Source organism: Sparus aurata, chromosome 7, assembly GCF_900880675.1.
Source record: "Sparus aurata chromosome 7, fSpaAur1.1, whole genome shotgun sequence".
NCBI classification, from domain to species: domain Eukaryota; kingdom Metazoa; phylum Chordata; class Actinopteri; order Spariformes; family Sparidae; genus Sparus; species Sparus aurata.
Genome location: NC_044193.1, coordinates 7934674 through 7956280, shown reverse-complemented (window position 1 = coordinate 7956280; position 21607 = coordinate 7934674). Strand labels below are relative to the sequence as shown.

The window sequence follows — 21607 nt, the reverse complement described above, 5'->3', positions numbered from 1 at the left end:
CTCTTTCTGCATCGCCAAACAGAAAAGCTGCACCACACAAACACACACCGAACGTGTCAGTTCTCAGTGTGTTTATTCACTTCCCAGGCAACAGTGATGTTATGACTTTGTGTCCTACATGTACACATCCAGGTTTATGAGCTGAGGAAGAAAAACAAATCACATGCACCTCAAACTTACTACTCTGTGATTCTTCAACTGAGCCAAATAGATGGACGAAATAATCAAAGTAAACTGGTACAATTCAGTCATTTTCTAAAACAATATTTATCTCTAAATATATACTCTGAGAGCAACAATAAGTATTAAACCTTTTGTATTAAAGTGATTTGAGTCTAAAAGCACTGTTTACAGGAAGAATTACAAAAAGGGTTGAATGACTGACCCGTTAATGACCTCGGAACTGCCAAATGAGTACACTTGATAATAAGCCAATGTACTGTAACTATCACCAAAGTCAAATGGGAGGCAACACGGATGTTCACTGTTTGATGTAGGCCAAAGTCATAAGGCATATAGCAGCAGCTGGAGCCTAAATCAACTCCTTCTCTTTATGTTTTCCTATGATGAAGTAGAAATATATTGCACTTTGAAGACAAACTGAAAAAATAATCTCACAGGTAACGACAGCAACAAGTACCACCGAAGAGAGTCATGCAAGTGGTGATGGGCTCCTTGGAGGCCTCTTTTGAGGTGAAGTCTACCACGGCGAAGCTGAATCTCTGTTGTACAGTCTGCGTGTCGGCGGGTCGACCGTCCAGTCGAGGAGGCAGCCCAAACAGCCGCACTTCTTTTTCAGAGTACCTATTTGCATACTGGCGAACAAACATCTCCCTTTGTGGCTCTGTTTTAGTGGCATTTTTAGCAAAGCCTAGCTGCCTGTCCTCTTGTCTGCTTTTCCCCTCGTGGTTTTTGGCAGAGATCACTTCTCTCGTAGAACGCAGACGCCCGCATCGCACCGCTGTGTCGCCATCGAAGTTACAACCTCCCAGGAGTCGATAACCGGGTCGTAACATTCAATACTGCTGAGGAGGGAGTTCCCATCATATCTGGAGAGAGACATGAGACAAGCAGAGAGTTTTAACTTCACACTGAGCTGCTGAAAGAGGTTACATTGATGCAGTGCGGCAGTGTGTTGTAACCACTGACCATGAGATCAATAAAAAGTTAATTAATTCTACGCGTTGTGTAACATGGAGAGTGAAGGTCCAGCTTAACTAGCAGAGTGTAAAGGAATTAGCACAAACGCTGTCGGGACCTCTGTTCAGTCGCCCATCATGTCTCACAGTTTGTGCATCCAGATAAACTTCACAACTTTTCTGGTAAAAAGCGAAAAAGATGATTTGATGACAAGAAGACAGTTTTACTCTGCGTTACAAAAGACAGAGGAAGACGACACTTTTCTGTGGGACATTTAACTCAGAAGAGAGTCTGTCTTAAAACAATAGTCAGCTGTCGACATGAACACTGAAGCAAGTTTTGTTTGCTATAATTATTCATCTTGTTTATACTTGTCATCAAGAGATCTCTTCCTAAAACACTTTCAGTGTTAGTGACGATGGACAAAATCCACAGTGAACTCATTCTGTGTATATTTTTTATTCCACAGGCTTCCTTTCCAAAGACGTTGGGCTGCTGAATAAAATGTAAATAAATAAAAACAGAATATAATGATTAGCAAATCCTTTTTGATCTTCGATATTGAACTGAATGTTGGACAAAGACGAGATAATCAGTGCTCAAATTGTGCTTTCTGTAACTTAACACTTGTATTTAGATTTGAAGTTACCACAGTGTCTCATATTTTGGGGAATCTGGGTTGTATATACTGTATAAACCAAAGTTTATCTGAAGCAAACGGGAGGCTTCTGCACATCAAATCAACTGGAGATCTTTCAAATTTACAGTGTTTTTGAGCTCATTGATATTAAGTAAAGGATGCTTTGTGTCTGTATTGAAAATGACAACCTTTTGTCACTTTCCAGTGCCAATACTGACGTATCAGACACCAAAACACTGTACAGAGGTTTGTAATACTAAGAGAAATGATTTTACTGCACTGGATGGCAAACATTTTATCTTCATCTTTATCTTCACAAATATAATGCTGAAGCTATCTCTCTGATTGGTCAGTGCAGCGAGTTGACGGACGATGTGTCATCGCCTTGCAGCAAACCTGAGCCTGGTTCCATTTTTTTGCCTGATGAACATTAGTTGTCTTTTTGAAAGTCTTCTGTGTTAACAGACTGACGGCTGGGCTGAAGTCGCACTGAACAAAGTCTAATTGGATTCAATTAATTAAATCCACTGTCACAGAAAGAGAGGCCTCATGACAACTCTTCTTACCCAGCGATGGCGTAGAGTCGTCCTCGGAGAACGGTTGCCCCTACGTAACATCGAGGAGTGGTCATACTGGCTACAGTGGTCCAATAGTCTGTTCTGATGTTGTAGACCTCGACAGAGTCGAGGTGTGAAACGCCATCAAAGCCTCCGACTACATAGATGTGGTCATTTAGTAAAGCCACACCAGCTCCTGAAAACAGCAGAAAAGTCTCAGATGAACAGTAACACGCACAAATAGCTGGAATATTTCACTTTATTTATTTATTTATTTATTTCTTTTACCTACCTGACCGCTTGGTGGCCATGGGCGTAACACTTGTCCAGTGGCCTGTGTGTGGGTCATACCGCTCCACTGAGTTCAGGATATTCAGTCCATCGTATCCACCTATGAAAGAAAAATCAAGGAAATGACTGGGTCATGAATCAATTGAGAGAAAAATCTGTAAACAATTTTAATATTTAAGTCCTTCCCCGGGTCTAACCTTTCATATGTCAAGGCATTTGTCTATTCATTGTCTTATGTAATAGTTAATTAAACATATTGAATTAAGCATCTTAACCCTGAGGAAATTATGTTTTTTACTTTTTTCCCTGACATTTCATAAACTAAACGATTAGCTTATTATTCAAGAGAAATATTGACAGATAAATGGACAATGTAAATAATTAGCTGCACTATCTGAGATATGAGATGAAGTTATGAGTCAGTGAACGTATTGGCCAAAGACAATATCTGTTTCTCTAGAAGTTGCGATTGAAAGTGTAGATTGCAATCAACTAATTACGAACATAATCGGCCCCAATATAACCCTCATACGTGTCGAAGTTATGAAAGACTGAGCTGTCAAAATGATCTCCTCATACCTAGACAGTATATGAGTCCACTGGCCACCACAAGGCCAGCTCCTTCCCTAGCTGTCTGCATGTCTCCCAGCATGCTCCACTGGTCAATGTTTGGGTCATATCGCTCCATGCTGGTATGACGACGGCTGCCATCGAAGCCACCGGCAACATAGATCATGTCTGTGAAGAGCCAAGACGGAACAGAAAAGAATAAACACAACTGTTCTGTAACTCTGTACTTTTCTGAGGGAGAATGACACATACACAGGAGATTTCACAGAAAGAAAAAAACACCAGTGACAGCGTGAGTCATTTGGCACAGAAGCTCCCTCACCTCCGAGTGTTGTGGCTCCAGCGAGGCCACGCCGCACATTCATGGTGGCGACTGTGTACCAAACACCGTCCTCGTCTGCTGTGTAGTCCAGGCACTCCACGGAGCTGAGCCTAGACCGGCCGTCGTAGCCTCCGATCACGTAAACTCGATCGTGGAGGGACACCGTGGCGACATAGCGCCTTTTCCGTGCAATGTTCTGTTTAAGACATACATGTCTGTATTAGCCAGATCAACTGAGGTTGAAAAAAATCACAACAGTCTCTTTCAATCATGAAATACTTACAGGAAGGAAGCTCCATTCTTGTGTTTTCGGATCATATTTCTCAACTATGTCTATTGGCGATTGTTGGCTGCCGAACCCACCTATAACCAACAGGACTTCTTTGGCACCTGAAAAGCCCCATCAATCAATTTTACCACCCGTGTAGAAGACAAAGTAGGAATGTAGGATTAAGATATAGATCAACTGTTATAAGAAAATGTAAAAAAAAAAAGATTTCTACCTAGTCTAGCTTGTGTGCGTGGGCCCTGCATCTCACTCCTCAGCTCCGGTCTTAAGTGGAATTTCTTGGCTTCATCAACGAGGTCTCGGCATGGCAGGCTACACCGAATGAGGGGCTGAAACGTGTTAAAACTCGCTTAATTACGGTGCCAACTTTCATAAATACGACAACACATACCCTCCCATTGAAAGTTCGGCGTATGATTACACAACATACTGCTGTGTGTCACTTATCTCACCTCGGCATCAATGACATCTGTGATGTAGCGGGGGGTCAGAAGTGGCATCCTAACGAACTCGAGCATGTCTGGCAGGTAGGGCTCTCGCTCTTTTCGGTTGTGTTTGACCCAGTTTAATACAGCTTCAAATACTGGCTCCTCTGAGTCCACCTACATACAGACAGAATACAACAAGTATCAAACCGCATCAATTATAAAAAAAAAATAAAAAAAAAGCTGACAACTGCAGTTAAAGATGTTCATTAGTGAGCAGCCCTGCTAGCTAAGCTGTCCATCTTTAACTATCTCAACATCTCAATGTAAATTCCTCACAAGAAATAATAAACAAAGAGAAAAGTTTCACTGTGGGCAAATTAAGCGTGACTGAGATTTACATGTATGGTCTAGCTCTATTTTTAAAAACAACAAAAATGACAGGAGGAGACATTTGGGGGAACTGATGATCTATAAATCATTCTGCGATAATAACTGTGTTTTCACAAAGCAAGGCATGTGGTTGGGAACAGGAATTTCCTGAGCACAAAGGCAAAGTTAAATCAGGTTCTCTTCTCTGCAATTTTCATTGTCAGTCCAATCCGCAAAAGTGAGTGGAACCGGGGGGGCCCACTGACTGAGATTACAGCAGGTTGGTACTTGCTCTTTTCTTTTCACACTCAGGTGAAAGACAATAAGAAAGCTGTGAACATCAAACTCAGTTGACACAACACTATTTCAATCAAGATACTTCACAGGCAATTAAACACGAATTTTAACTATTACAGTTTCTGCAGGTACATACACAGATATATCAGGGCGCGGGGTCATAATTGTATTTCAAAAAACATATTCAGTTATCGATAATGTTCAGATCAAACAGCCTCTGCAGTACAACTGACAATAACTCGTGACATCCAGTTTTCATACCTGAATTTCATCACATTTTATAAGCTTCTCAACTTCTGTCTGGCTGAGCAGCATGAACTCCTCATGCTGAACCACCTCTGAGAAATGTTTCTGGGAAAAGAGCTCGGCGGCTTGCATCAGGTCAAGGCAATTGTGAGTTTCGGCAAAGTCTCGGATACCCAGGCAGTTGGAGGGATCAAGCTGACTCTCCAAAAAATCACAACACGCTCTTTTCACTCCTGCGGAGAACAAAGATACATTTGTATGCATCACTGAAATTCAATGAAATCCTGTTAGACATGACTGTCATGTCACTCAGCAAATGAAGCAATTTCATTAGAAAGTGGTGCAGTGCCTCAGGGTTTCTGCAGGGTTCACCGAATTAAGACTTTTATACCACGTAGAATGAAGCTTAATACATCACACTATTCATTGCTTCCCGGCAGCCTTTAACAGTAATTACAGATTACAGATAAATTAAATTAATGTGATCTCAACTCAAGTAAGAGGCATCAAGTGGATCAATCTATTTCAAATGATTAATTAATTTAAGTTTCTGCTCAAATCTGGCAATGAGCTCTCTACATACTGTAGCAAACTATAGGTCTGATGATGCAGACTGAAACTCAAAAAAAGGATCTACAACCCACAACCTATTGTTGCAACAATCCTACTTATAGTTGAGAGTTATATAACGTCTTACAACAGACGGCAATCAGACACAAATACATTTAACAAATAACATTACTGCTGACAACAGGCAAGAGAAAAGACTTATAAAACTTTTGTAAATTACATTTAAGATGTTTGATAACCTTCTAAAGCCTGTTTTGTAACAAAACTGAATTTCAAGACCTGCAGATACCCACTGCCTACAATCACATCGATATCAGCTGACTTGGGCACACACTTTTAAAATCAAGGCACAGCAGGCACTCCTAAACATACCTTTGAGCTGCAGCAAACACGCTGCAGGGAGTAGTTCTTGGACGTTCTCCACTGTGACTAACACCGTCTCTGTGTAGACAAAGTCCAACAGGATCTCCATAGTCGCCGCAGTGAGCCCCTGAATGTCGACAAAAGATTTTCCCTTTTCTGCGAGCTGTAAAGCCACAAAAAAAAGGAGGCTATCAGGCATTTTAACAAGACTCATATCATTAAAGGATTAGTTACAAGGCTTGGGTATTATCTGGTAGCAATTCCTATAATTGTCCTGTTTGGTAAACTCATAATCTTTCTCTCTGGCATCTTTCTTCCTCACTGCCTTAATTGTATCAAGCCATACACACCTCACTAGTGAACATGGCACAAAAGTAGTCACTGCAGGCAGCCAAGACGATCCGGTGAGCTGGGAAATCTGTGTTCTCCACCCTCAGAGTGATATCACAGAGTGTGTTGCTCTTGCGGAGGGAGTTCATCGCATTGAGGATGGATTTGGCATGGGAATTGGTCATGATGTCCTTGGGAGCCATGTCGCCTTGAGAATCCCTCAAGGTTCTCAAACTACTCAAGGAATCTAAAACAGACACACAAGTTACCCTCCACTACACTACTTTTACATATTGAACTAAAACAAACAGTAACACATAAAGTATGTGAATTAAATAGATGGGTAATGTGTGAGATTCTAACAGATGGCTTGTGTTAAATAGTGACAAAAATGTTAGTCGTGTGAGTCGGAAATTCTGAGAGTCAAAGATGTAAACTGTACTTCAGTGCTGTTTGAATCAGGGCTGCACCATATGGTTATAAAAGCACATTGCAGGGTCAGTCCTGGCTGCTCATGTGGTTGTTTGTGTGTCCCGTGGACAGAGACTGTAATCTGAACTGTGGCCCTGCAAGTCATCCCTCCTCTCTACTGTCCGGTCTAATAAAAGGTCAAATATATGATTTAAAATAAGCGAAAACACATTTATTTTGACAGGTATTGTGGTTGGCACGTTTTCATGATTTGTGGGAATGATCAATTTTGCTTCACAACTTTCATTTTCACCTGAAAAAATATTAAATAACAATACCATTTTTTTTTTTTTTTTTTTTTTTTACATATTCATATTTTCTTTCTCTTATCTAAATCTTTTGGGGTATTTTTAGGTCTACTTGTTTAATGCCCCTTGTAATTATTGTATGTCTGTCTACCTGCTACTGTCACAAGTGAATTTCCCCGATATAGGATGAATCAAAGTCTAACACTACACTCTTTAAAATGTTGATGATGTGACATCTGCTGTTTTCTTACATCTGGAGATCAAGATGTGTACATCTCTACAACACTACAGTACTTCATTAGAATGTTCTTTTTTTTATAATCACACATTTCTCCATTGTAAAATAAAATTGCAGCTTCTTGTGATTTTGATATTACACTAAGCCACATGATGATTAATAACTGATCATTTTCAAGATTAACTGTGCAGCCCTAGTTTAGATGTGTTCATAGCAATTTGTAGGGTTTCCACTGTATCATAAAATGTAAATATGATACTTTATAATGATGTATCTCATTTGTCTGATAGCTGTGATCAGCAGATGGAAATGTATCATGCAAATGATGTGGTAAACTGATGTACTAACATGGCCCTTTTAAGTTTGGTGCATAAATGTTTGATTGTTTGTTTTTTTATCACTAATAATCATTTGAATGCACATCTTTTACTTTTAACTCAGTAACTGTGCACTGTGGTCATGCTAATGCAACTTACCGTTGAAAGATTTGAATACTTTTTCCACCACTGGGAGGCAATAACTATAGCTACACATTAGCAAGCAGCAGCCAACGACAGCTGAGGGCTAACGCCAACGCCAGACAACAACTAGGAAAACACAGCCATGTAAAGTGAGCTGGCGGCCAGAGGAAGACAACACATGAAGCGACACACACAGAAGAACTTGTCAAGAATTTACATAATACCTGTCGCAGCGGTAAGGCTGAGTCAAAACGTTTAGCTAAGTTGCGTTGCTAGCTAACGTCAGTAGCACCAAAGTCCCTTGTCCCAGTCCTTGCTGTCAGTCACACTGTCTGGAGAAAGCCACTCAACTACAGCTAATCCATGACGACCTCTGCTACGTCACACTGTGCGCGAACCTCCTTGACGACACATGCGTCCTAATAGTTCACAATAATGTCATATCATCCCCGATACGAGTTTAGAGCAGCTAGAATATCTCGTTGACTGAGCTGCAGCAGGTCACAGCAGCAGCAGAGAGACTCCACAGATTGGACGTAAACAGACCATTACGTGGGTGTACGTGCGCGTGTCCGGCTGCGTTCCAGAAACAAGATGCCTTCCGCGCGTCCCCGCTCGACTGTCTCTAGAGCCGCCGTAGGAATGGTAAAGTGACTGTCTTTCACAAATAAAGTTACATGTCCCGGTCTGACGAGGACATTTGAATACATTTAAGAGGCGGAAAATCCCGAGTGGGTTTTTATCTCTTTAAAAAAACACATTCTGCTCTTTTTTTAGCCACCCGAGGACGGCAGCTATACCGTGTAGGAGGAGCCGGCGGCGTGTTTCCGCTAAAAAGCAGGCCGATAGAGGTAACACGGCAGACTGAGCTGCCCTACTGAGAATTACTGTGTAATAGTGGCGGAACAGTTGTCAGCTTCTGCGGGACACTGACACGGAACAATTAGTTTCATCGCCGGGGAGCTGCGGTGTGTCCGTATCTTTGGGGAAGAGGACGAAGGAGTGGCAGCTGGACTGTCAGAAATGGAAGCCGAGTTTCGGGAAATCGATGAAAACGGGAGTTGGAGCGCCATTTATCAGGTAGGACCTCTCGGCGAAAATCAAGGTGGAAATGGACCGTTTGGGGGGGAAGCTGATACTTTTTTTTTTTTAAGGCCTAATGATAGCTAAAGCTCAACGAGTGTGAAGCTGCGTAGCGTTTCTGTAGTTATCAGCCTCGTTCGGCTTTAGTTGGGTCGGTGTTCCGCCTGCCTGGACCAATCCGATGATTGATGCGTGAGTCTGGGTCACAAGCAGGCAGAATATCCCACCATCACTACACTGTTAACATTGTGCCTGTACAGACTGAACGGTTCTTGTTTCATGTCCTCATATTGCAGCTTTTTTTTTCCCCACAACACCCATTGATCACAGTTGAATCAGCTGATGTATATATTTTTTACCCTGTAAGCATTAATGTGTGTGCTCAACACCCCACACCCACACGACTGGGACACTTTTAGGAAGTTATATATATGTATATACAATATTATCAGATGGTGTGTTTATTTTCCACAGCAAAACTCCCCATTTCAAGATATGTGCTTAGATTCTGCTTTCAATCAGAACTGCTGGGGATGCATGATAACAATATCTGACTGCTAAACTGGAACATTATTATATTAGCTTTTTTTATCAATATCAGTGAAATCCAATTTGATAAACAGTCGAAAACACGAGGCCAATTTGATCAATTCATTGACCTAACAAGCAAAGCTGGTTTGTTATCTGCCATTGACCATATACAAGAAGAAGAAGAAACATGTAGTTGCGATTGTTGACGTATTTTAACAGGTTCAGAGGAAGACAACATGGCTGTGATGTTCACAGAGGAGGGAGAAAAGAGCTATGATCTATGAAGATACCGACTATTAAATCAATCACCTTCACCCACTACATCTAAGCACTTTGTACCGCAGGTTCACATAATTATCTTATCGGTACCGGCCACAAGAAGCAGGTTATTACTATATCGGCTAATAAAAGAAATCGTGCATCCCTAAGAGCTGCACAACTAATCGAAATATAATCGAAACTGCAGTATATTTAAGTGTGATATTCAGATTGCAAGAGTGACGCACTGTAGTGCAGCAAGTTCCCTGGTGTGTGTGGTACAGACCCAAACAAATATCACATTATTAGGATTTTAATAGCGTTTTTCTCTGAAGATGAAGAGTGTGATGCAAAATGTTTCATTCACACTGTTGTGAATCATCGCAATCACAACATCATGTAAGAATAATTTGAGCCTGACAGATACACCGGTTGGTTGATATTATTGTCAGAAATCGGCGTATATGTTGTTGATAACGGCCAATACGAAAATCTTTTGGTCTTGAACACTTCACAGCGTAGAAAATGTTGCCTGGGGCGATTTATAATTATCAGATTTCGAGTGAGGTTTTCCTTTTTCAATTCACTGATATTATTTGAGACTGACGTTATTTTATTGTTAAACTGTAAAATATCCTTCTTCCATACAGATTTTTGTCACAAGTGTTCGATAATCACATTTGAGGGGTCACTGCAGATAATGAGAGTATATCGGCCAATTTATTCATATCGGGATTTTTTAAATCTCTAATGTTGGTGTCAGCATCAGCCCCAAAAACTGCATATCAGCTCTGTAAATTACTGCAATTAGGTTTTTTGATCGTATTATGCAGCCACACTTTGAATTTGTTAAAGCCACGGAAACAAAGCCTCCACCATTCTTGTCGCTTCAGACATTTAATGTGATGTTGATCTAATGTTCTTTTGTTATTCTGTCACAGGAGATTCGTCAGCAGTCATGTGAACTCCCTTGCAAGGTTGCAAAATTACCCGAAAACAAGAATCGGAATCGTTACAGAGATGTTAGCCCATGTGAGTTCATCTTTTTTTGTTTTTTTTTTTGGACAGAGCAGACTGTGAACATTTCAAGTACTCCTTTTGAATTGATGAGGGTGAGTCTCATGGTGAGACTTCCTCAACTGAATCTTACATGGGCGTTCCGGCTCTGTTAATTTGTTTACTACAGGGAACAGTACACATTAATTAACAACCACATTCAACTACACTCTGACACCTGAAATAAAGCATTAGAATAATGTATCCCAACAAACGTATTTTATACGTAGTCACGTATAAAACACTGTAAACAAGTTGGAGTTAAGAGTTGATCGACAAATAAGTGTCTGGAGCAGACATTAATCACATTAAAGTTAGATTTTAAAATGCCTCATATTTTTAATCTCTGATTTGATCTCATTTTTTATAATAAGAATAATTAATCACCATACATTTAATGTTTCAGTGCCGTTTCAAATGACTTATTATCAATAAAACCTCTTTTTCCACAGCGTCACAAGCCAACAGCTGAACTCTCTGTGGTTTCCTCTTTTTCACACTGATTAAGTTATGCAAATTATGCAGGCCAGCTTGCAAATAGTTACTGTACATGCCATGAAACTGTTATTCAGACTTATTTTTAGCACGACATGAACATCAGTTATCTGAAACGTATTTGCGCTGTTTACTTTTTTAACTTGAAATGAAAAGTTGACATTATCGATGTCAGTATTAAAGCTCAGATCGAACACCTGCGTCTTGTTTAAAGAGGACTTGTCGTATGTTCTCAGCAGCTGTGTCGGTCTGAGACTCGCATTTATAGTCCCATGAGGGTTTTGACATGATAACAACACACATGCATATTTATATAATGCTCTTTTTTTCTCTCTCCCCTTCTTCAGTTGACCACAGCAGAATATGTCTGCAGCTGGGTGCGAATGACTACATTAATGCCAGCCTAATAACAGTAGAAGAGGCACAGAGGAACTATATTCTTACTCAGGTAAGCATAGAGGTCTTTTAGAACATTAAACTACCTTACACAGTGTTCCTACCTGTTATTTGTAGGCCACTAGATTGTTCTGATACCAACACCAGTATTGGAAATGCCTGTTATGCTGCAAACACGCAATGCAAGTTTGACCGCTGGACCAATTGCAATTATTTTCCCGAAACAGCCAAATTACTTTGCTTTATCAGGTTGTAAGATCGCAATGAATGGCACAAATCCAGGGTTGATGTAGTGTATGCCAGTTTTAATTCAGGTCAGCTCTCAGTGAAGTCAGCACCCACCAGAGACGCTGGTTCTCTCTCTCCTCTCTGTAACATTAAGTTCATGAAGTGAAGTACATTTCCCCTTCAGCTCCAGCCAGCAGTCGACATTACAGAACATAACCACCCAGCAACGGAGTTCACCTTGGTGGATTGCTGCTGCTGTCGGGTTGACTGAAGTGAAGATGAATCCAAGTTTTAATCCCAGAATTTAAAAAGTAATCTCTGAGCTCTCCTGCCTTTTGGTTAATTTCCTGTAATTTCCAGCCGCTCCAGCTGTTATTAACTAGCTGGAGCAGCTATGAAACGGTGGATAACTTTTAGTGTCACATCCCCGGCGGCGAAATTACTTGTTTTACCTTCATAATTGAATTAAACGGTCCAATAACCTTTTTAAAAACGTAGAGGAGCTGCATGATTAAGTCACTTAATGCAGGGCTAGAAAAAAAACACAATTCACTCGATGCTGCTTGTACAGCTTGATGCTGTGAATGTTCAGTTGAGTGTGTCAACGTTTTTATCAGTTACTCTCATCCATTTGTCAACAGTAAGAGGATGCTGTGGAGAGATTTTAGTGACTAAACCAAACAAAAATCTGATTTGGGAAAAAATACATAGAAAGTGTGTTTTGCTAGAAATTAAGATGGGTGACAGAAAATTCAATACACACTCTGTTTAAAGCAGTCCCCTTTAAAGAATAGTAGCCCTGCAGAGATCTTTAAACTGATGCTCCGTTCTTTATTCAGACAGACTCAGAATAACTCTTCTAACACAACAGTCATTGTTTTTCAGGGACCCCTTCCAAATACATGTGGCAACTTCTGGGAGATGGTGTGGGAGCAGAGGAGCCGCGGTGTGGTGATGCTCAACAGAGTCATAGAGAAAGGATCTGTAAGCACTGTTTTCTTTCTTAATCTGACAGTCTCAGCATGTCTTGTTTTTGCTCCAATAACCTCACTGCCTTTCTCTCTTTGTTACCTTATTGAATGTGCACCTTCTTTAGATAAAATGTGCCCAATATTGGCCTCACAGAGAGGAGAGGGATGCTATCTTTGATGACACCAATTTCAAGCTTACCTTTGTCTCAGAAGACGTCAAATCTTACTACACAGTCCGTCAGCTGGAGTTGGAAAACCTGTCTGTAAGTATTATATCTCAAGGTATTGTGTGTAAACGTAGACATGGTTTCAAATTAGGAATACAGACTTTAATATTGGGTGCATATAATTTCCTGGTGTTCCACTACAGAAAAATAACCTAAAATCTGATCTTGGGTTTTAAAAATTGGAAAATCTTCCCATTACAGAAGCAGTTTTCAAACTGATGACTGTGTCTGATCTCAGTCCTTGTATCTGATTTCAACTAAAGAAATCCTGACTGGAGCTGTAAACTGGCTAGCTAGCATGCTATAATGATCAGAATGGGCATTTTGCTTTAGCTTCATTACTTGTGTCGGTGGAAAAGATGATGTATATCCATAAATACATGGTCAGGTTAACGTCAGACTTCAACATATAGACCTAAAAACAGTGTTGCTGCCATTTTTGACAGTTATTTTGGATTTAGGACAGGATCTATCCCATCCTTAATTAAGATTCCTAAGCTAGTATGATTCTGTAAAAGCTACATTTCTATACCAAGATGAGATGGGGTTTTTTCTTAAATGCATTTAGGAAAAGATGTTTCTGCAATACCAAAAATCCTCAATGTCACCTTAAACGGAGGATTTCAGACTTCGTACGATTTTGAAAAGATCGCTCTCTTCTTTGGTCTTTCAGTTCCTCTTACATGTCTGGATGTTTTTTTTTTACCCTCTTGTCTTCCTTTACAGACTCAAGAGACTCGTGAGATTTTACATTTTCACTACACCACCTGGCCTGACTTTGGGGTGCCAGAGTCTCCTGCCTCCTTCCTTAACTTCCTTTTCAAGGTGCGAGAGTCGGGTTGTCTGAATTCGGACCAGGGACCAGTGGTGGTGCACTGCAGCGCCGGCATCGGACGCTCTGGGACATTTTGTCTCGTTGACACCTGCCTCTTATTGGTTTGTACAGATTTCCTCTATTGAGAAATAATGCAGAGAATAACACTAAATTCCTTGATCATTGTTATAAGCAGCCAGTAATGTAGAGTTTCAGATGTCAGTCGCATCCATCATGTGCTTTAAAAAAAATGTTTTGCTGTGTTATATAGATGTCCATGCGAAAAGATCCGTCTTCAGTGCGGATTCGTGAAGTGCTGCTGGAGATGCGACGCTATCGGATGGGTTTGATTCAGACAGCAGATCAGCTTCGCTTCTCCTACCTTGCTGTCATTGAAGGTGCCAAGTACATCAAGGGAGATACGTCTCTGCAGGCAAGTCCATCCTGTCTATTCAGCTACAAACTTCACTTATTTGGATAAACTTCTCATGTACATTGGACTCTACGGAATAAAAACACATGGTACAAGTATTTTTGTAATCTTGCAATGAGTCAAAGGGATATATATATATATATATATATATTTTTTTTTTCTCAGGAGTCATGGAAAGAGCTCTCTAACGAGGAAGACGATCCTCCCGAGTTCACCCCTCCTCCTATTCCTCCTCCCAGAGACCCACACAATGGCAAAGTTGAGCCATCCTTTTTCCCTGAAAATGATGACATCATCCAACAGATGGAGATCCGCAGTCTGGGGTAAATTTCCAAATAATCGTGTTAAAGTTTCAGTTTATCTGGAACGAATGTGTGGTTTGTGCCAAAAATCCTTTCCAGCTTCTGGGTTTACTTTCTGGTTTTTGCAAGGAACTTAAAAAAAGAAAGGGTCACTGTGTCACTGAATCTTGCTTTGGGGCCAGGCTGGGGTGACAGATGATTGGTGTTCACGGGAAACGAATGGACAAACACACTAAAACCCATCATACCTATGTCATATGACTTATGATGGAGAAACGACTCCAGAAAATGAGAGAACAAACTTCAGAGTATGTCCCCCCCCCAAAATATTTGACAAGCCTGATAACATTATCAACAAACAAGGCAGGTCTGACTGATTTCCACTGATACGACTGCAAAGACACTGCAAAACAGCAGCCTTTCCAACAACATGTCAATAAAAAAATCAGTGGTTAACCTACTCTCTGAAGTGTGTCCATTAATATCTGGAGCTGTTTCTTCATCAGAACTCGTATGACATAGACATGTTTGGGTTTAACTGTGTTTCTCCGGCCCCAAAGCCACATTCAGTGAGCTTATAACCCTTCCTTCTTTTTAAGGTGCCTTGATTAATAGCAAGCTAAAGATAGTTTTGTCAGTAGGACCAGTTAGGTTTAGTCAGCAACACAGCTTGTAGACTTGGCAGTCACTGGATGTAACAACAGATCACTCCAGGTGAACACGTTTGCATGCTTTAATCCAGTTTTATTTGGGAAACACATCCTAAATAGCCTACATTAGAATTTCGATGAGCTGGCGCAAACATCTTCAGGAACATTCATCGAGAATCTCTCAACTCTTCTGATCCAACAAAACAGACTTTTGGAGACATTAACGATCTACTCTTGCCTCATTCAGTTCCTCACAAGAGTCGGAGCTGCGTAAGAGGAACGTTGCGGCCCCCCAGCCTCCTCCTGACAGTGCCAATCAGCTCGACGGCTACACGGAAATCCAAGATCACACCTCCAGAGCTCCAACCAAATCCCAGCAGCAGCACGAGACTGAAGAGCAAGAGACACCCGAGGCTGCAGTGCAGCAGAAGGAAAATTCTCCTGTGCCGGGGACTTGGGCCCCTCTACTAACCAATGTGTGCCTGTGCACAGCACTGGCTCTCAGTGCTTATGTCTGTTATCGAGCCTATTTCCACTGATGTCTGTCCTTTCTCCTCCTTTTTGTTCCTCCCCGTCTCTCCACTGATGTTGCAAAGTGGACTTGGCTGGCCAGTCAGCCTGCTTTGACTCTGGGTTTGCTCTGCGAGAGAGCGGAATATTTGGACTTCAGCAGATTCAGGTTCACTCGTTTATTTTACAAATGCAGTGTGAGGGGTTTTCTGGTCGGTAATGAAGGGGGCCGATTCTTCTTACCCACACAACATTCTTTCAGTATGTCATCTTGGATGCTCAGGGCCTAAGTTTTTCAGGTGTCACATCCCCATTACGTGTGCCGACTTTAATGCAGACTCAACAGCAGGGCAGCCGGTAGTCTAGCTCATGCCCAGGACAAGATGAGCTCCAAAGTTGATAATTTTAAGGGTTAGAGGGCTTGTGTCAATAACGAAAAGGGTTAATTTAGCTCCGTTGTGAACCAGGATGAATGGCCTGTCAGCCCATTTTACATGCGTGTCCTCTTATTTACCAAATGTATATGTGTTCTTCCTTTTCATCCTTTCCTAAAGTGTCCGTTAGGATTATACTTTTTTTTTTTCTCTCCACCATAACTGTCTTTTGCTTACACAAATGTATCATGGAGCCAGATTTCTTTGACCAGCCTGACTGACTATATGCCAGTAAGCAGGACACATGTTTATTTTTTTTTTAATGTTTTGTTATTTTTGTTTTTGGTCAACATTAACCAAACAGTAAGGTGAAATATGTGAAAGTTAGTGTGAAGCGACCCTGTGCCCACTAGATAAGAGATGCATGCTGGTGTGGGCATTGACTCGTTATCGGCCTGTGTAGGGCTGCAGGAGGCATGTTAGTCGAGTACATACAGTATGTGTGAATTTGTGTAAGAACATTTGCGCGAGTGGTAGTTAGTGGAGCTTTCTACTGATGCTTGACTTAATTCTGTGAGAAATATTAATATAACATTTACAGTGCGTCACATGTGAGATGTAGACTGGTTCCCTCTGCGTTTTGTCTCCCTGGTGGCTCAACAGTGACACAGAAAAGTCTTTTTTTTAAAAACAAAATGGTGCAGAGACATGTGAACCCTTTCCATGCACGAACACTGGCCCGTCTTGACTCGGCATGTCAGCCCAGTGTGGCAGGGATTTGCATTTCCATTACAGCAGGGCTACCAGCTTGATGGCACGTCTTGAATGAATGACACGCTCGTCCTCAGTGGTGGTCAGGAGACAGGTTGTAAAAACTTCTCCTCCCTGCAGTACTATCAAAGAATAGCTGCTAACAAAGCTCTGCTAATTCGGTGATAAACACTTGTCATTTCCTTTTAAGTTCTTCACAATAAGAGTCCTCCGTTATTTAGTTCTTTTAAAGCTTTTATTATGAAGTAGCAAAATCAGGAAATGTTGGGTTTTGACCATTAGTAACTTTACAGCAGACATCTGAGAGAACAAGCAAGAGTCGCTGAAGATTAACCAAACTTCAAACTAGGGGTGTTCTGACATCGCAATATTCACAGTAATCCTGTTATTAAAACTTTAAATACTTATACACTTGCTGTATGATGATATCGAGTGAATAATCCAGCGTAGGTTTTATTCGCGAGGTCATCTGGCGGCCTTTTTACCAGTAATAGTTGTTTCTGTTCTTTTTTGAGTTATAGTTACAAACTCTCCAAAAAGCCCCCCCAAAAAAGAGACAAAACATAGAGTGCAAAGTTAAAGATGGATTTGATTGCATGCAATTTTTGGGGTCATTTGTTATTATTTTTTAGATAACGTGCTAATATTATTGTGTAGTTAAAATCTGATATTGTGACAGCCCTACTTCAACCACAGAGATTCAGTTGCAGCTACAAAATTGCTTGGCGCTGAACAAAAATACTTCAAAGAATATCTTTCTCACCGGTCTCATGCACAGACATGAATTAAGTTGAATATATTGAGTTTGAGGGAGAGAGGGGTTCGTCCTTGGCGCTCGGCTCAGCTTGCCATGTTAAAACTGGTTAATGGAAGAGCAAACCCGTGCCATTCGGTCTGACTTGGCGCAGTGGAAAAGCCCCAGAGAAGGTGGCATGTCTCATTCTCCATTCGCCTGGCATTCTCAAATTGACGTTGGGGAAAAAATCTTGACATTTTTTGTGTTTTTCACCTGAATTTCATTTAGTTACTGTTCTTTTCAGTCACAGTGGATAAAAAATATGCGGAGGCTTTTCAAGCCAAGAGAATAAACTGAATGAAACTGATACCTGTGGTAACAAGATGTGTTCAGTCAGCAAAGAAACCCACAAGAATGCCAGCTCAACGACACTCAAAAGTAGCGAACGCGCAACTCTTTTCGCCAGCAATACAAATACTGAATAATGTGTCACCCTTTACGTTCTCAAACTCTTGAGTTGGAACAGGGAACCAGGGATTCTGAACAAACCAAAAATCAAACACCAGCACAGGGATGAAAACAATACACTGTAGTGATGATCTGTTGTATCATGGCGTGGCCCTGAGCTGGCAATATTGTTTTTGTATTGTATGATCATGTTTTTTTTAGCATGCTGCATTTGTGAATCAACAGGTTTGTCCTAAGAAGAGATTAGCTAAGCTGCTAGCATCCAGTTTACCTTTGTGACTCGACATGGTTCAGTACTTGAGTCCGACAGCTGTACCTTTCTTTAGAATGTATAAATGCCCTGTCCAGGGACACACTCTTATTATTAGATATATATATTTTTTTCAAATCAGGTTTCAGTGTGCTGATTTTTTTTTTTCTGCTTTGGCAAGAGATTAAGTCTCAGCACCTGTGCAGCCATTGCACCAGGTTTTCCTGTTTTTCTATACTTGCTGAGCTCAAAAACATGTATTTTTTTATTTACATTTGTTGTTTTCCTTTTTAAATAAAAGAAAAAGTCTACTGCCGATTTGTTCTGGTTTGTAGAACAGATTTGCATCTATAACCTCATTCTCAGTACTACTTCTGAACAATGACTGTGGTAATAAAAGTTCACACATGACTGTGTTTTTATCTCGTTGTTGGGTCATAGTATGATGTGTCCGCCAAGCCACTAATTGGCTACATTTAAGAAACATTTAGAGGTCTTGTAGTACACAAAACATTTCTGGCATTCTCCCAAACAGCTGGAGTAGATGGGGACTTACTTTAAAATGTAAAAAAACAATAACAAAAGAAACCATAAATAACATCTTTTCTGATGACACCCGTGTTTGTATCCCCTTATTGTATACTTACAGCATTTATCTCCATCTTCAGTAGAGCCTCCCTGGATTAATACTGTTGGTATGTCCCTTCACTCACTCTGAAAGCAAAGATCATTCCTTTAGTTTTGTTGGTATTTAGCTAGAAAGAACTTGCATCACATGAAACGGCAAACTCATCCACAAATGCGAGATACAATGCTCATGGTCACATACCAAACCAACACTGTGTCATCATCAAACTCAACATTAAAGAAGTGAAGTTACATTGTGGTTAATGATAACAAAAACGGTAATAAAAACGGCATTCTTAGAGACCTTCTGTTTACACACTAGGATATCAGATATGTATTTTGTGATCATCTCTGCAGTTAGTCTTAATAAATTAATTTCAGTCCACTATCTGCAGCTTCTGTTGTAGAAATACGGGGTCAAACTAAAGGAGTACTTCTTATTAATGGTTAATAACAGTTCTGTATAACTTTAGAGAACTAATGTGGCACTCAGTAGATCACATACCTCCACCAAGGCCCAACAGTCTAACCACTGATAATTGCTTAACCATAACTGGAGATCCCCACATCTGTAACAACCAACCACCAGAACAACTGATATTCGACATGCTGTTGATGGCAGTTGCAGGTTTATGTCCCTATTTGTTAATGTGTAGTAGCTGAAAAATAAATAAAATCAAATATAATCTTACAGTGTCCCAACAGTGACACACAATTCACATTTAAAACATGTTTAAAACACATTTACGACACATCATATGTCTTGTGTCACAAAAGACCATATGGTTAATGAGGTTAATAACTTGTTTTCATTAGAGCGGGTCTTTAAAGGGTGCTGAAACATCTCCGCGAAGCACATCTTTTGTACTGTGATCATGCACTTTATATTGTTGCTGCAGAAAGTATATTTAACAGTGAGTAGAGTTTATTCTCGGCCTCTCGAGGGGCTGAGTGAAGTGTTTTAGAAACACCACCAGGTGGCTCTGTAGGACTGTGAAACTCACTGCTCGCTGTCTGCCTCTCTGAGAATATGGAGTCTTGGCTTTTTACTACAGCCCACTCTTTCCTGTTCTCTGTATGGTACCTGGGTTTGCTCATTAACTATGCTTTTATTTATAGTGGACAGTAATTAAGTTGAGTCGGAAGTGTTCCTCTGCTGGCAATCTATAAACTGCTTTCAGTTTTTAAGCGGATAGGGATGCTGCATGCCACAAGTTCTACTCCCATTTTATTCAACTCATAACTGCTTCCAGCTACACAGAGAATACCTTTCATCAAAATGTTCTTCACCTCCTTTAAATTCGAACAGCTCTTGCTGCCGCTCTCACCATCGGAATTACAGACATAAAACAGTTTAATTTTAATACACGGGCATGAGAAGTTTAGAGTCAATGTCCAAACTGCTCAACTCGACAAAGCCAGAGAATGAACACAATAATGATGGCCAGTGAAGACTTAAGGAAGGAAGAACATGTCTTGAGACACATGCAATATCTTGAGTAAATTCCACCACACTCATGTAGTGCAGATGATTTGGCAACAGTCTTGGCTAGAACTTCCTGTTTGGGAAATAAGAGGCACTCACTGGTACGTGCTGTGAGAGGAATGCAACTTAGAGTGAGTAATAGCACTCCCAACCACCACTCTGCGTCTGACGTCAAACGAGCAGGCTGGAACAAGATGCACTCTACCTTGGAAAACTACAATCAAGGTGTGACAAGCGACCGGAAGTCATGTGAAAGCCACAATTGTACTTTTTGAAACAACAGGCCGTCCCATCCTAACTTTGTTATGTTATGACTCACAAAGTTTGAGGTGAAGGTTTTTTTTTTTTTCATTTTGTTGCTTTATGCCATATTAATGACATCTTGAACGTTCAGTGGGTGTTATCAATGTGTGTCATCCACTAGGCACGCACGTTTTAATGGTTGTTATTTTGGTGAGGAATTCGAGTTCTTATAGGTCAGAAAAATGACTGTTCTGAAATAGTCCAAATGTCAAAAGTGCACTCGTTCAGCCTAATGGTGCACAGTGCTGACTCCACATTCACGATCGACCGAAAAGGATATCTGCCCTGCCCTGCTGACTCTTTCAGCATGTGTCCTCAGTTTAGTTATTAACCTGGAACTTCCCAATAGCTGGCCAGCTGTGAGGGTGGGTGGGGCGATCTTTGCCTGTAAGTCTCTTTCTTAGCCTGCAGATCATTTTCACTGGGAGTCGAGCAAGGATCAGGAAATTCCTGAATGTGAGGGGAGTCAGAGCTTTCCAAGGGTGACTCTGCAAAAGTCTGAGTCACCTCACGCACACACACACACACACACACACACACAGATACACATACACACAGTGCCGTACAATGGAAGACTGATACCAGGAAGTCTGAGGTACAACGTCAGGTGTGCCATGTTTCTTCATGCCCTTACCATGTCAAAACAACTCAGCACATTTACCCAAGAGCTGAATTCAAATGTTGTGGTACCTGCACTGTAACTTGTGCAATGACATGTCATGCTTCCTTTTACTGCTGGGGAGATATTGTACTATTAAAACTCCATCATATTCATCTGATTACTTGACCCTTATAGAACACAACACAT

The 21607-nt window shown here is 40.8% G+C and overlaps 2 protein-coding genes across 6 annotated transcripts; one reads left to right on the top strand and one right to left on the bottom strand.

Moving 5' to 3' along the window:
- Positions 1–54: 54 nt before the first annotated feature.
- On the bottom strand, positions 55–19077 carry klhl12 (kelch-like family member 12). Of its 5 annotated transcripts, none has more exons than XR_003984725.1 (13): positions 7846–8456; positions 6433–6659; positions 6092–6245; positions 5165–5382; positions 4262–4411; positions 4024–4138; positions 3804–3910; positions 3521–3716; positions 3208–3366; positions 2630–2728; positions 2347–2533; positions 619–1049; positions 55–141 (listed from the first exon to the last, which is right to left on the bottom strand). XR_003984725.1 is itself a non-coding variant. In XM_030424037.1 (13 exons), exons 2-13 carry the CDS (start codon positions 7901–7903, stop codon positions 923–925), a joined length of 1797 nt encoding a protein of 598 aa, XP_030279897.1. In that variant the 5' UTR covers positions 7904–7956; positions 8055–8456; the 3' UTR covers positions 57–922. The 5 variants fall into 5 exon arrangements, 4 of the variants coding, with proteins under 4 accessions (XP_030279897.1, XP_030279899.1, XP_030279896.1 ...); XM_030424037.1 differs by having other exon boundaries at positions 57–1049; positions 7846–7956; positions 8055–8456; XM_030424039.1 differs by lacking the exon at positions 7846–8456 and adding an exon at positions 19031–19077 and having other exon boundaries at positions 57–1049.
- ptpn1 (protein tyrosine phosphatase non-receptor type 1) lies at positions 8466–18805 on the top strand. The gene is made up of 9 exons (XM_030424043.1): positions 8466–8910; positions 10644–10734; positions 11601–11701; positions 12763–12861; positions 12974–13111; positions 13802–14011; positions 14161–14322; positions 14488–14645; positions 15522–18805. Exons 1-9 carry the CDS (start codon positions 8854–8856, stop codon positions 15811–15813), a joined length of 1308 nt encoding a protein of 435 aa, XP_030279903.1. The 5' UTR covers positions 8466–8853; the 3' UTR covers positions 15814–18805.
- Positions 19078–21607: the final 2530 nt, after the last annotated feature.

Excerpts from the sequence above, each read along its gene's own strand:
- ptpn1 (XM_030424043.1), top strand. The coding sequence starts at position 8,854 with ATGGAAGCCGAGTTTCGGGAAATCGATGAAAACGGGAGTTGGAGCGCC. Across the intron at positions 8,911-10,643 it reads GTTGGAGCGCCATTTATCAG|GAGATTCGTCAGCAGTCATG; the intron begins GTAGGACCTCTC and ends ATTCTGTCACAG. Across the intron at positions 11,702-12,762 it reads GGAACTATATTCTTACTCAG|GGACCCCTTCCAAATACATG; the intron begins GTAAGCATAGAG and ends ATTGTTTTTCAG.
- klhl12 (XM_030424036.1), bottom strand. The coding sequence starts at position 7,903 with ATGTGTAGCTATAGTTATTGCCTCCCAGTGGTGGAAAAAGTATTCAAA. Across the intron at positions 5,383-6,091 it reads GTGTTTGCTGCAGCTCAAAG|GAGTGAAAAGAGCGTGTTGT; the intron begins GTATGTTTAGGA and ends TGTTCTCCGCAG. Across the intron at positions 3,367-3,520 it reads TGGAGCCACAACACTCGGAG|ACATGATCTATGTTGCCGGT; the intron begins GTGAGGGAGCTT and ends GGCTCTTCACAG.